Source organism: Acipenser ruthenus, chromosome 24 (assembly GCF_902713425.1).
Source record: "Acipenser ruthenus chromosome 24, fAciRut3.2 maternal haplotype, whole genome shotgun sequence".
Classification (NCBI taxonomy): domain Eukaryota; kingdom Metazoa; phylum Chordata; class Actinopteri; order Acipenseriformes; family Acipenseridae; genus Acipenser; species Acipenser ruthenus.
The window spans coordinates 22,845,293-22,859,435 of record NC_081212.1 but is presented as its reverse complement, the minus strand read 5'-3'; the positions used below and the strand labels follow the sequence as shown (position 1 = coordinate 22,859,435).

General features: G+C 36.7%; 1 protein-coding gene across 2 annotated transcripts; it reads left to right on the top strand.

Moving 5' to 3' along the window:
• Positions 1-8,256: 8,256 nt before the first annotated feature.
• On the top strand, positions 8,257-13,773 carry LOC117429921 (meiosis-specific nuclear structural protein 1-like). 2 transcript variants are annotated; one of them, XM_034049875.3, is made up of 10 exons: positions 8,257-8,411; positions 9,149-9,373; positions 9,552-9,679; positions 10,173-10,275; positions 10,661-10,890; positions 11,271-11,487; positions 11,867-11,974; positions 12,153-12,410; positions 12,649-12,774; positions 13,401-13,772. In XM_034049875.3, exons 1-10 carry the CDS (start codon positions 8,409-8,411, stop codon positions 13,506-13,508), a joined length of 1,506 nt encoding a protein of 501 aa, XP_033905766.3. In that variant the 5' UTR covers positions 8,257-8,408; the 3' UTR covers positions 13,509-13,772. The 2 variants fall into 2 exon arrangements, with proteins under 2 accessions (XP_033905766.3, XP_058854739.1); XM_058998756.1 differs by lacking the exon at positions 8,257-8,411 and adding an exon at positions 8,665-8,684 and having other exon boundaries at positions 13,401-13,773.
• The last annotated feature ends 370 nt before the right edge of the window (positions 13,774-14,143 follow it).

The window sequence follows — 14,143 nt, the reverse complement described above, 5'->3', positions numbered from 1 at the left end:
TTTCTAGCCACAGCCTTTAGATGCCATAAATTCTAGCGATTGAAGGAAGGGCAAACCGTAGAACAGCTTTATACTAAATTGTATTTTGGAAAATCTGATCATGTATGCTGCAGACAGGTGCAAATGGGTATCCAGTACAGAATGCTTATTAATGTAACACAGGTGTTGTTGCTGCCAGTGTAGGATGTATAATCATTAATATCAAATGCAATTTTAAACAACCCAACTACTGGAATCCTCCATGTATCTGTTATTACTGATACGTGAACGAAGCATGAATGCCGGCATATTATATCAGATCATTCTTGCTTGCTTTGGAATATAATTGCTTTTTGTGCACCGCTACCTGTTGTGTTACTTGATTTGACACATGCATGCAGATTTATGAGAGACAAGCCTGTCTGGGGAGATGTTTATCAGTGCCAGGCATTTCTGTAACCTGCAGCTTAAGGAAATTCATTAAGTGACTGAATCTAGAAGTGAGGCTCAAACCAAGCACAATCCACAAAGGGAATAGAAGAAAATAAAGTAACTGACACGGAGTCTGATCACATTTTAAAGGTAAAGCATTGTGGAGCTTTGTAATCGGTGATGTGGGTTACCAAGCATAATGCCATGCTATTCACTCTTCAGAATCTGCAAATATGATTTCTAATTACAATAACCCTCTTGATAATTGTGCTTCAGAGAGACGATTAGGCTTTTGCAGTTGAGGGAGCGAAGGACAGAATGTGAAATTAAGACATTACTTTGCTAATTAACTGACATTTCTTTTCTGTATACTGTGTGTGTGTGTGTGTGTGTGTGTGTGTGTGTATTTTATATATACACATAAACATATGTTGCTATCCTAGTAATAGCATTAGCACAGGACTCCATGCCAAAATGTATGCATGACTAATTGTCTGGTCTTTCTGTGTTATTGTTGGTAAAACATTCAAGCTACAGTAGCTTACTGACCAAAAACACCCATGTTTTATCATGTAAAAGTTAGACTGATGTGTAATATATTAGGCATTGAAAGGTAAACAAAATAAGCATGTTCCTCAAAACTGGTCCGGTGAATCAGAGGGAGGCTATACGTAATAAAATACTCAATAATACAGTATCCATACTGCCAGAAACACTCATTTAATTGTTTAAAATCGGCTGAATTCATTTTTTGGAGTTCAGAATTCAGAACATCAACACATTGTTATTCTATTATTCCATTCTATTTATAGTATAAGGAGTAAATAATTAAACAGCGGATACAGAGCGCATGCAATGCATGCTAATGAGCCCTGGTTCCACTGACAAAGTCTACCAGGCCAGTAGCAATTCTCAGTGGTGATAAATAAAGTGGAGAAGTGTGCCATCTTGTGTTGGGGAGTCCCTACAGCAAAGCACTTCATTGATGTTCCACCTGACCTAAACATCGCTTCTCAAGAGTCGACAGATCATTGCACTTTGTAGGACAGAGGATTTTGATGTCTCCTGGCCTGTTCATCGAAATTCATTTTGTGGCTAAAACACTGTACCCAGAACATTCCAAATTGCATTTTCCATGTGATTAGTTCCAACAACGTATGTGATCATTAAAAAAAGAAAAACTCTTTCACGGGTTATCAAGAAGCCAAAAGAGACAAAGGAATTGGGCAATGGAAAATAATATGGCTGCTGATGGTGTACCAGGCATGCAGTAGACTGAGGAAAGTGTCGGACTGCTGGAATCCAAACAGGATTTTAAAGACTAGGCAGCTTCAAAAAAAATGTTTAACATGTCCCTTGCCTTTTTATTATGTTTGCAGCGTGATTATGGGTTCTGTTGATCAAATATTTTTCTCTTTGTTAAACTTTCTGACAGCTTGTCTGAAAAGTCCAACTACCTGATAGACTTCCTCCTTTTATTCAACTCATGTGACAAAGGGCTTTTCAGCACCGGCGGTACCACCTGCTCACTCTTTCTGGGTATGTAAAGTGGCTGGGGCTGGCAGAGTTGAAAGGTCACATTGTCACATGGTTTGAATGGAGAGAGCAAGCCAGTTAGATACCTCGTGTGTAAAGTCCCTAAAATGTTTTGCTTGTAGTGAGGTTAGATCAGTGCAGACATTTAAAATGGCTTCAGTGTGCTCCCGGTAGCGTCAGTTCAGCCTCTAAACAGCTGGCCACAGTGTGTGTGTGTGAGTGTGTGTCTGATTCTACTCTTCTGCACCTGCAAGTGTGAGTACAGACATAAACAAAAAAATTAATTAAATCTTATGCAGAGCAGGAAGGAGGAAACAAATCCACTCTGCTCAGGGCAGGAGTATGACAAGAGCTGAGCTGTAAACAAGCTTGAAAGGGATTCATTCTTTTGACAAGTGCCAGTGGTGGCGTCTCACTTGGACACAGTGCATGCAATCATCCCGCGTGAAGGGATCACAGAGGAGCTTGAGAACATCCGGCACCTCTAAAAATAGCCAAACATATCAGGGAAAACATGCTCGAGGTTTTTAATTAACCAGAATTTTACCATTCCTCCCATTCGTCTAAGAAATACTAAAGAAACTAAATAAATCCAACGACAAACGTTTCAGCTGTCTTTTTCAAAGACTTCAAATGAAACGTTTGAAATTTGAATTGAGTTCTTTGATGTATTTGTAAATTTTTCAGTACTGTGTATTTTAAATTTATTTTAAATAATGTAGTTCCTGCTCTATTTAAGTCCCTATTTACTCTTACTATTGAAGCATCTAAAAATAAGTCCACCAGTGAAATTTGTTTTCACTTCCCTGGTGAGAGATCACCACTCCCCTAACCCCCCCTCAACAATACACACCAAGAATGTCCTCTGATCACTCAAGCACCCCCAGTGTCAAACTGTTTAATGAGAAATCAATCCCCCGTCTTGAGAGCAAAACTCTTTCAGACAGTCATGACTTCAGAAACAGCTAGAACACGTTTGACATTTATAAAGATATTGACACTGCCAGCATTTCAATGATAAGAGCAGCACATCATTCAGTATAAGGTGTGGTTCTATAAAACTACAATTTATTATATAATTTATTAATATCTCACCTAGAATTAAAAAAATAAAAACAAATCCTTACAAAAGCACGGGGGACCACAGTACGGTTTTGTTATTGAGGTATATAATGCTGCTTATGAATCAAAGACATGCAAAGAGTTAATAAAAGAAAGGCTGTTCCCATTAATTAATTACATATCATGAAATTAATTATAAGAACACTTTTTCTGGGGACAGAAGCTAAACAGACTAAACGTTTTATCTGCAGCAGCTGCCTACAAAGATAAAAGGCAGGGCCTTGTGTTTTATCTCTAAAGAGATTTCCGTAGACTATATTACGTATGAAAGGAAGCACAAGCAAATGCATTCAGACAAGCAATCATCAGACAGAATAATTAGCTTTGAAACAATATTAGACAAATTTAAGCCTCGCTCCATTAATTTCAATTCCAAGTGGAATCGCAGGCCTCAGACTGGTAACCTGTGAGATTTGTCAAAGGATTGTGTCTCGCTTGCTCCCAGTTGGGCGTTTGAATGTTGACAGCTGGTGAAATTCTCAATGTGGAGCTTCAGTTCCATATTGCCTTCATCTGAGACACCTGTAATGTGATTCATCTGCTTTCTGCACTTCTCCCAAAGCTCATTTAAATGTAATTTGTGTTTCTCACTTTTCATTTTTTATTGCCAGCTTTACGTGTTCACTCCATAAAAAAAAGAAACAAACAGCATCTTCCTGCCATTTCCAAATGTCTTTTTTTTCATGGAAATAGCCAAGCTTGGTATAGGCTCAGGGAAAACCTGATCATGTCTTTCACAGTCCAGCCAATTTAATGGCATTGAACTTTAATGTAATTCATCTCTGCTGTGAACTGTGAAGCAGTAATTAACTAAATTAGTGCATTGTGCATTAAGAAAACCACACATAATGTGAATAATGAATATCGTAAACAGTTTGAGTCTGGTAGGTACATATGGTACAGGAAACTACTCTTGTGCAATATTGGGGTGATAATATACTTTTCACCCCTGGAGGTCAAGGTTCAAGTCTTAGTGGTCTAGTAGTGTAAAAAATGTTGTTTACAGCACATCACTTAATACAGCACAGTTAAGCACAGGAGGCCAAGTTTGCTTGGTAAATGTCCAGGACTGAACAGCAGGAGTACAGGTCTTGATTAAGGTGCACATGCTGAATTTTGTGGGAAGACATGGACTTGGCACTTGCTAGTAATATTAAAGTAGTCACCAAATAAAATGATCCAATAAAAAAAAAAAAAAAAAAAAAAAAAACAAAGCAAGGTTTATACCTGAGGAATCGAGAGCAGCAGTCATTGCAAATGCTGTCTTGGAGCGACAGAGCCCTGAGGCTAACTCTTAGCATCCTTGCATGTCTATATCACTGAACAATCACCCATCCTCTGAGAGACTGCAAAAGAATCTCTCCCAGACTAATATTGCTGATAGGAGGGCACCTGATGATCACTGCAGGACAGGTATGTGACAGGCTGACTTTCCTGAAATAAGTTTGTACAAGCTTTGGAAAGGAACCCAGCAAAGCTAATGATGCTCTGTGGGACATGCTTCCTCACTGATTGTCAATGGCTTGCAATCACGTCACATGAGCAACAGTCAGATCCTTGCAGAGATACCCTGAGGAGACTAAATTGGTTCCTTTTATCTGAACATTGGAAGAGTTTTTTATCCATCATTTACAATAAAAATAGATCCTTGAGAGGCCACTCTGCTTCTGGTGTGACCCTTGATAGCTGTCACTTGATCAGGTGAATGATAAATACAGGAAGCGTAGATCCACTTTATCAGAACTCATCAAACATTTCTGAATTTGAGTCATTAAGGACATCAGTTTTTATTCCCCCCACTAATCGGAAGAAATAAAATATTGCTGACCAGTTTCACAACACACCTATGCATGTACTTTAAACAAGAGAACCTAGTGATACCACAGGTATGGCAGATATAAAAAAAAATATCCTTGTTATTTTCTTGTTCTGAAGACCCTCCAGATATAAAACAGATGAGAAACCAGATGCATTTATAACCACAAGACAGGCATCAGCTGCACAGCCAGCCTCCAATTTCCTCGAGAAAGGTGAACGGAAAACGTGTCACTGCTCTACACCACTTCTTAATCTTCCTGTTTATTCTGGGCTTCATTAAAATCAATCTCCGCTGGGCAGGCTGTCATTCAGCTTGGGCCTGGCCGGCTGTCGGCACTCTCCTGAGAACATCCGTCATCCTGATAAATGGTCTGTTAGCAGAGTTCAAACTTGGAAAGAGTGTTCAAACAACTAAACAGAAAAAAAGTGGACAGCTTCCCTCAAAGATGTCTCAGTAGAATTAATTAAAGAGAGTTCATTATAATATGTGAACAGGTATAGTAAAATAAATAAATAAACAGGATACAGTGGGAGGTTGTGTTATTGTTTAGATAACAAACCACTGACTGCTTGTTGACATGGGCAGACCTCCAGTCTAGGCAAATTTGTTTAAATTTTCACAGCTGACCAAATGCATAGCTGTACTAATGAACAGCTTGGTGACACCCAGATAAATAAACTCTTTCTGAGACAACAGACTTTTGCTCTGCTGTGACAGGCAGGGGAAGCTAAAACACTCAATAACTCTTGTCTTTATTCATCCACCTTTTTTTCAGTCATAATGCTACCTAATATCCCAGTTAAGAAGGTAATAACATTCCGGGTCATGCTTTCATCAATGTGAAGTATTAAGGAATGTTACACTTTAAAGATATTTTTCAGAAAAAAACAATAACATTAAATTAAAATTAATTATCATTAATTAGAGATTCATGGAACACATACAATATGTAAGTCTGCCAATACAAATGATCAGGCTTTAATTGGAGATGTAAAGTTCAGTAGTTCAGTAGATATTGTAAAGTTTTAAATAGTCTATATTGTTCTGGTTGATAGTGGATGACTATGTGTTCAGTGGCACTACTAAGTGAAACAAGCACATTGTGAGAGACTTGGAAGGTCAGAGTGTCCCTTCCTGTTGTCAATGCTGATATACCTGATTGGACACACTTGTTACTGGGGTGTTTATCCAAACTCCCTCCTGCAGTTAATGCTGGGAAAGAAAACTTTAAATATGTTATAAACACCTTGGTGTTTAAGGCAGTGAGCAGTTATTAAAAAGTACAGAAATCAAAACTGTGTGACTCAACAGAGATGAAAAACTGTTTACTCATGATGCTCCGTACAGTAAGCAAACCCTTTGTAATAGGACTACATCTCCATATCATGTGTGGCTATTTAGCTTTTGACCTCCATAATCCATAACACCAGAGCATCAGACAACACTGCCCGTTACACACGGCTATTGATTCCTCTGAAGTTTCACTGAAGTTTAAAAAACAGACGTATAAGATTTTAATCACAAACAGTTGACTTATTTAATGTCTGGGAATAATTGTAATGGTTGTATTGCAAAACACAGTATAATGCACAGGCAACAAGAGATGTTACAATAATTAGTAACAACATATCTGTATGGGTAAAGCTCTGTTATGCAGATTTTGATGCATTATAATGATAACATGACAAAAAAGCACTCGGGAGAATGCCATGGGCAAATTGCATGAAGAATACTTAATCTTTCATAAATATATATGCATGTACACTATAGTATAAACAAGATAAATTGAGACACTGGCAGTTCTGGGTCCTGATGAATTTTCTCCTAAGGCCTCCATTAATATAAATCAAAAGCAGCAACTTTGTTTGATCATTTATTTGCAAAAATCATTAAGGCTTATTAGCATAATTATTCCCAATGGGGCTGCATGTCACTGAAATGAAAAATGGCATTATCAGTATTTAAAAGACAGTATGAATCTTCTAGATTCATTTTACAGTGTTCTGCAGGTGCCGTCCAGCTGCAGTAAATTAGGTACATTTGACTAATTAATAAAGTTAACTCGTCTTTAATGTACCAGGTTATTTTATATCGGCCATTCAAGTTGTGGAAACAGTGCAGTTAATATTTTGCCTTTTATCAGTGTCACCTAATCGTATTTCGAGCAGCAGCACGGAGCAATGCAGTAAGATCCCCTGTCTAGATAAGCAATAGAAGCACCTGGGGAGGGGAGGGGAGGGGAGGTTTTAAGGAAGCGGTTAAACTATGCCTAAAGGTTATCTGATTTACCCTTCAGGGACAGCTATTCAAAATGACTTGCACTTGATGGCAACTAATTAAATAAAATAAAGCTAGAGCTTCAGGTTTTCTCTTTTATCCCCACCAGCCTGCCAAAACTCTGTGTCTAATTGAATAAATGTAAAAAAAAAAAAAAAAAAAAAAAAAATGTTAGATTGATTTAAAAGTTAGGAAATGAAATCAGTAAGGTGTTAAACTAACATCACTGAAGATGGACCAGCCTTGTACAGTTAGATCCTGGTGCCTGGCCAGTAGGTGTCACAGTGCAATGGGCTCTTGTCACATCATATGTAAATGTGAGTGACACAGCGCTGCATGTCTAGGTCTTGGTGAGTAGCCAGGTTTTGTTCCACAGTGCAATAGGCACACTGTCAAATCCAATATACCCGAGGGTGACGTTATTCTGCATGGCTAGACCATGGTGGTTCCAGTGTCTTTGTACACAGGGGAATGGACACTTTGTCACTTCCAATGTAAACAGGAGTAACTTTTCAGTATCAGCACAATGGTTCATTGCTAAGACAAGCAGCATGCTGTAATAGCATGTACATTGTATTTTGTATGAAGGACAAGATGCATTCAATATAACACACATAAAGCATGCCCTTGCCATAGAATTCTAATGGTAATGGCTCTGTACTAGGGGTCAATGGCATGAGGCATTGATAAAACAGCATCACAGAGGTATTTTGATATAACCTAGGACATGTATTATTACCCATGGCAGTAACACGGTATTATAGCAGTGCCAATGCACTACTGTACCTGACAATGGTTTTGACAGCTTTCTTCAGGGTAATAAACTGGCACTATGGCATTGCAAAGGTGTTTGCTTTGCATGTTAACTTTCCTGGTACACAAGTGGTTGTTTGAATTACTTTGTCAAAACAAACAGTGTAGGCAATATTTAGACAAGGACAAAGAATTAGTGAGCTAAAAACAACTTTCTCGAGGTTCCTATTTGCAATGACATCAAACACTGGGCTGCAAGGATTATTTACGCTGTTGCTAAGTGACCGGGAGCGTTCAGGGTACGTAACCAACCAGAAGAAAGGTTATTAGGATGTGTAAAGGCGCCAGGTTACCCGGACAACACTGACAAACGATCATAGAAAAACCAGACGAATAAGGAGTTATTGGGAGTCTGAAGGGGAAGCAATCTAAAATTGTGTTTTTATTGTAACGGGTTTGGATACATTCGTTATTTTACTTTGCAACGATAATGGTAAATTAAAAAAAAAAAATACACACAATAATTTAGCTTTAGTGTTATAATGAGGGTCGGCTGTCTGTTCGTTTTTGTGTACGGACTAGTAGTAGTACAGCGTGACTTTTTTGTTATTGAAAGTGTACGCGTTACAGGATTTTTGTTGCATTATGTTAAATAACTTAATCGTATTGACATGTTTTAGTGGAATTGTTAGGGTTAGGTTTTTTTTTTAAAGACCAAAATCAGCTGGGTACAGTATTTACAAAAGAAAAATCTGATAGTCTGAATGTTAGTTTTTTTTTTTTACTTTGTGTGTATATCGAGCATGGCAGCCTGTCACTGACACAGACTATCTAAACCCAAATATAGTAATATAATACAATATAAGCCGTGATTGACACATAGCAGACGATCTACTTAAAACTTGAATTCATTGTTTAGTAATTATTCTCTGACAAGCCGGTCAGTCCCCAGCGTTTGTTTGTGCCAAAATTTATTTATTTTATTTATTTTATTTATTTATTTATTTATTTATACCTAAAATAAAGCATACTCATTTGAAATTATATTGCACTATTTCTGCTCAGAAACTACACGAGATCACTCCACACCATCACAAAAGAGACACTTTGCTCGTGCATCTTGTTTTTAACTATGAAATGACATGGGAGGTCTATTTTAAATTTTTTTTTTGGAAATTAATATAGCAACATTAGCTTTAATTATGTCTACATAATTTCTTATATTTTCAGGCTTCAATGAGTGTACGACGTAACTTGACCCTCAATCAGCAAAAGAAGATGATTACCGAGGAAAGGCGAAAGGAGATCCTTCGTGAGGACCAGATTAAACAAGTTGCCAAGGAGAGATTGTTCGAGGCCAACCTGACGAGTGAGGATCGTCTTGAAAAGAAACGATACGTTAGAAGGGTCCAAGAGGAACAGCGAGAGACACTAATAGAGGAAGCACTTCATAAGGTATTAATAATAATAATAATAATAATAATAATAATAATAATAATAATAATTGCTACACTTTTTTTATTATAAATAGGGCATCGCAGTTTTAATGAGTTAGGTAGGTATAGTTGGATTGCCACAATTGAGCAAAGTTATTACCTAAACAGTGTCAATGTACTATTACTGTTTCAATTAGGCTGAGCAAGACCGAATACTAAAAGAAAAGCAGCTTGAGCAAGAAGAGAGAATGGCCACAGAACTGGCAAGGATAAGCTATGAAAAACTGAAGGATGAAAAAATGAGACAACAAGTGCGGGAGAACAGGTATTTAAAGAAATACTTAAGAAGGGATAAATAAGAATACGTTGTTTAATTTAATTTAATTTAATTTAATTTAATTTAATTTAATTTAATTTATTTTACAAGTTATTGCTATGTACTACTCAGTACAGGAATCCAACATATTTTAGTAAAAGTGGCATTGAAGCAATTTGGCTTGACTTTACATTGTATATGTCGATATTACCATATGTAGTTCCATAACTGTGTTTTTTTTTAAATAAGACAAATAAAAAATATGATATAATATACATAGGAATAAAGAGTAAGTGCAGTATTTAAGAAGGTACTGGGAGGGATTTTTTTAATTGTAATTCAATGCTTGATAAGTTTTATGGTTTTAATAATGATGTTAGTGTACTGATTTATTTTAGGATTTTTATTTATTTATTTATTTATTTATTTATTTATTTTACAAATGTAGTAATTTTGTCCTTTAGCTTTTAAGAATCTAAAGCATTTAAATGTTTTTTTACAGCATAGAACTGCGTGAATTGGAAGGCAAACTGAAATCTGCTTATCTGAACAGAGAGCGAGCAGCACAGATTGCTGAGAAAGAGGTTTTGAGATATGAGAAAATGGTAAGTTTATACACATTTGTGCATTTCATGCACATATCCTGGTGCATTACAAATCGCTCACAAAGTATCTTAAACAATGCCTCAGAATAGATGTTGGGACAAAACAGCCAAAAAGCTTTTGTGTAAATGTTTACTGTAGCTATTTAGTTTACAAATTAATTTGGTAAGTGGCTATTTGGGACACGTGAAAATAATCAGATTCAAAACAGTTGTACCAGTATTTTTACAGCAATATTCAGTTAAGAAATGATCTAATCACTACATTAAACTACCAATTGGTGGTTTGTTCCACATTTAGTTCTGCTTGAAGACCGCTTCCAAAATATAACAATTGTGATTAAAGCTCTCAAAGGTGTTTTAAATGAAAGCCCTGTTTATTTTTCAGAAATCAGAGTCGGAAATTGCCCACAAGATGAAGCTTGAGCATGAAAGAGCCTCAGAAGAGGTGGAGAAGCAAGAGATGAGACACTATGAGGAGACTGTCCGCTATCAGCAGGAACTGGAGCAGCAGCTTGAGGAGAAGGAGAGGAAGAAACAAGAAGCTTACGAAGAGTTTTTGAAAGAGAAGCTGATGATTGATGAAATTGTTAGGAAAATTTATGACGAAGATCAAACGTAAGTTACACTGTGTTTTTTTTTTTTTTTTTGGTTGAAGGGGGGGTTTAACAATAAGTTAATATAAAGTACACTAATAGCCATATATTTGTTCAACAATTCCTTGAGAATATTATGTGGCTAATATACCAAAAAAGACTAATTAAACTAGGTACAATTGTTGCGCCCTTTCCCCTTTCATAAATCTAGATTTTGCTTCATGTTTTTCTTATGAGATGATTAATTTATTATAATCATTCAGTTGATTGTATTTAGCTGTTAAAAAGTTATTTTAACCCCCAAATATGATCCCAATACGAATAATAATGGAGGTACACTTATATTATGTACTGTAAATGTGGAATTACTAATTTCATCTCCTAACTCTCTTTACTTTGCAGGGAAAGACAATTAAAGCTAGAGAAGATGACAGCCACTCAGAGGTATATAGAAGAATTCAAGAAACAGGAGGCAGAATGGAGGCGTCTGGAGCGTGAAAGAATGGAAGAGGAGAATAGACAGATCAGGGAGTTTGCCAGTTTTCAGCAACGTAGGGAAGAAGATAGAATGGCCAAAGTCAGAGAGAGAGAAGAGACAAAACAATTCCTGCAAAGCAAGGTACACATTTTAACTACTTTGACTATTTTAGAAGACTAATTGTGTTAGTTTTTTTTGTTTTGTTTTTCTAACCCTCTTTTCTAAAATTAAAGAAATGCTAAAATAAACTAGCACTATTGAGTGTTTTATAATTATGGAAATGTCCAAAATGAAGTTAATGGCTCTTATACTTAGATTGAATACTTTATTACCTTAATCCCTTTTAATATTGTTGCTGGGAGTGAGTTGAGTTTTTAAATCCACTTGTAGTAGTAAATTCAGCTTTTTTTTCCTGGTTAGAAAATGAGGATTTAATATGCTCATAAAAAATACCATGCACCTGCTAAAACTGTATCTACCCCATGCAGTAATAACTGATGATGAATATCTTGAATCTCAGCTCGCAGAGAACATGGCAAAAGAGCAGCAGCAGCGTGATGAAATGGATCGGGTCAGAGAAGAGCTTTACCTGGAAGAACAAGAAGAAGCTGAAAGACAGAAGGAAATGGTAAGTACCCCACAACAAACCTTACTGTCTGAGGGTGAACTGCTTCTTCTTCCTGCGTCTTCAACCATAATTGTTTGTGGTTAAGGTTTATTAGTATAGACCTGTCAGATGATGTTTAGTTAGAAGAATAAGAAACTATACAAATTCAATATTGAAATACTTTTTATTTTTTTTAAAGCAACAAATGGAGAAAACAATCCGTCAGCGCCTGGAGATGCAGAAGACCTACCATGAGCAAATAGCCTTCAAACAACTGCGGCAGAAGGTTGAGCAGGAAGAGGAGGAGGCATTTAGACAGATGATGATGGCCAAGTTTGCAGAGGATGACCGCATTGAGCAGATGAATGCCCAAAAACGTCGAATGAAACAACTAGAACACCGCAGGGCTGTGGAGAAACTCCTCGAAGATCGACGCCAGCAATTCCTGGCAGACAAGGTAAGAAAGGGTCTTTGTGTTTTAAAGCGGGAGTAATCATCTTCTGTAGGGAATCTTTTAACTAGACCTGGTATTTTGGAATAATTATATTACTGTACGGCTGAAAACATTTCATATAATTGAAATGTAAGTGTGTCTACAACATAAAGTGCATTAGTGTTAGCAGATCCACTGTTAAAACTTTTTTTTAAAAGTTAATGTTTTTGTTTTTGATATGTGGTTTCTTCTTGCTATACAGGAGCGTGAACTCGCAGAAAGAGAAATGGAACAAAGAAGGGATGCCATCCGCCATCAAATCATTGAGGAAGAAAGGCAGAAACTCCTCAAACAACATGCTACTAAATTGCTTGGTTATCTACCTAAGGTGAGAAGATAAGCACCCTCAGCAAAGCAGAATTGTCCCTAAATAGAGATACCATGAGGGATATATTGGAGACGGACATCCGTCTGTATGTTTGATACACTAGTTTTATACATATCTAGAGAACCACTTATGGGTCAGGCTATGATTAGTGGGGATGATTTGTGACAAAGTGGGTGTCCATGTTGTCTATGTCACAGATTGGCCCCAGTGATCAGAGACGGCTCAATTTTCAAATGTGAAGAAACTTACCAAGAACATTCCGTAGTTCAGTTATGGGGAGTATCAGTATCTAGATGTATATGGAGGCAGTGTGAGAATTTTTATTTTATAGAGAACTATCGACAGCACCTCCGGGTGCTCTATTTTGATTTTGTTGATGCATACATACAGGAGGTACCTACCAATTGAATGTTTGCATATTGGACCACAGTAATATTCCTTTAGTCTTGTAAATGAAGACTAAAATACAGGCTCACAGCTATTGTGACAGGCTGCAGCAACACAAAGTACAGTGCAGCATTGTGATTATTTGTGTACATTATGTCTAGATACAGGTTAGCTAATGAACTACTGAGACTTCTTTCTGACTAGTGATGCATTTACACTTTCAAATGTTCTTTTTTCAGGGTATATTCAAAGGTGATGAAGACCTTAACCTTTTTGATGAAGACTTTCGAATGAATTTCCAAAAGAGCAACGTAGATTTTTCAGATGATGGTTGGGATTACAAATAATGCATGAGTAACAAGCATTGTTTTATGCATGCCACTAGATGTCAGTCTTGTGCAATAATCTGTCTCACAGTTTGATTTACATTAAAATGTTATTTCACAAAGCTTGTATTTTTCTTTTGTTTATATAATTAGCTAAATATTATTAACTATATTAAATGTTTACCTTGACTGTCCTTATTAAATCTGTTTTTATATAGCAGTAATTTAAAAAAGCTTTACTGTGTGTCCTTTCTATGTGAGGTTATTAATAAAACATTTAAGAAATACACATTTTGTTTGTTTTTACTAACGGTAAATGAGCATATGGGTTATTCTGACTTTAATACCATTTGCTCAGTTGCAATGAACTTGAGAATGTAGTTCTTAATTCTGTACTGCTTCAGCTCAATTCTGTACTGCTTAATTCTTTAGCTCTGTACTATCTTAGTACAAATCGCAACGAAAAAATATAGGGAACAAAGCACAAACCTCAGAGTGAACCTGATCATTTCTACTTTGTGTAGGGGGGGGGGGGGGTGGCAGCAAGTACCCGCAAATAGAGTGGGGACAGGAGAGAAAGAGGAGTGCTGCATTTTTGTATTGGAGTTTTTAAAGCTCTATTAGGCATTTTTTTCATTCTATATTTGTGAATCATT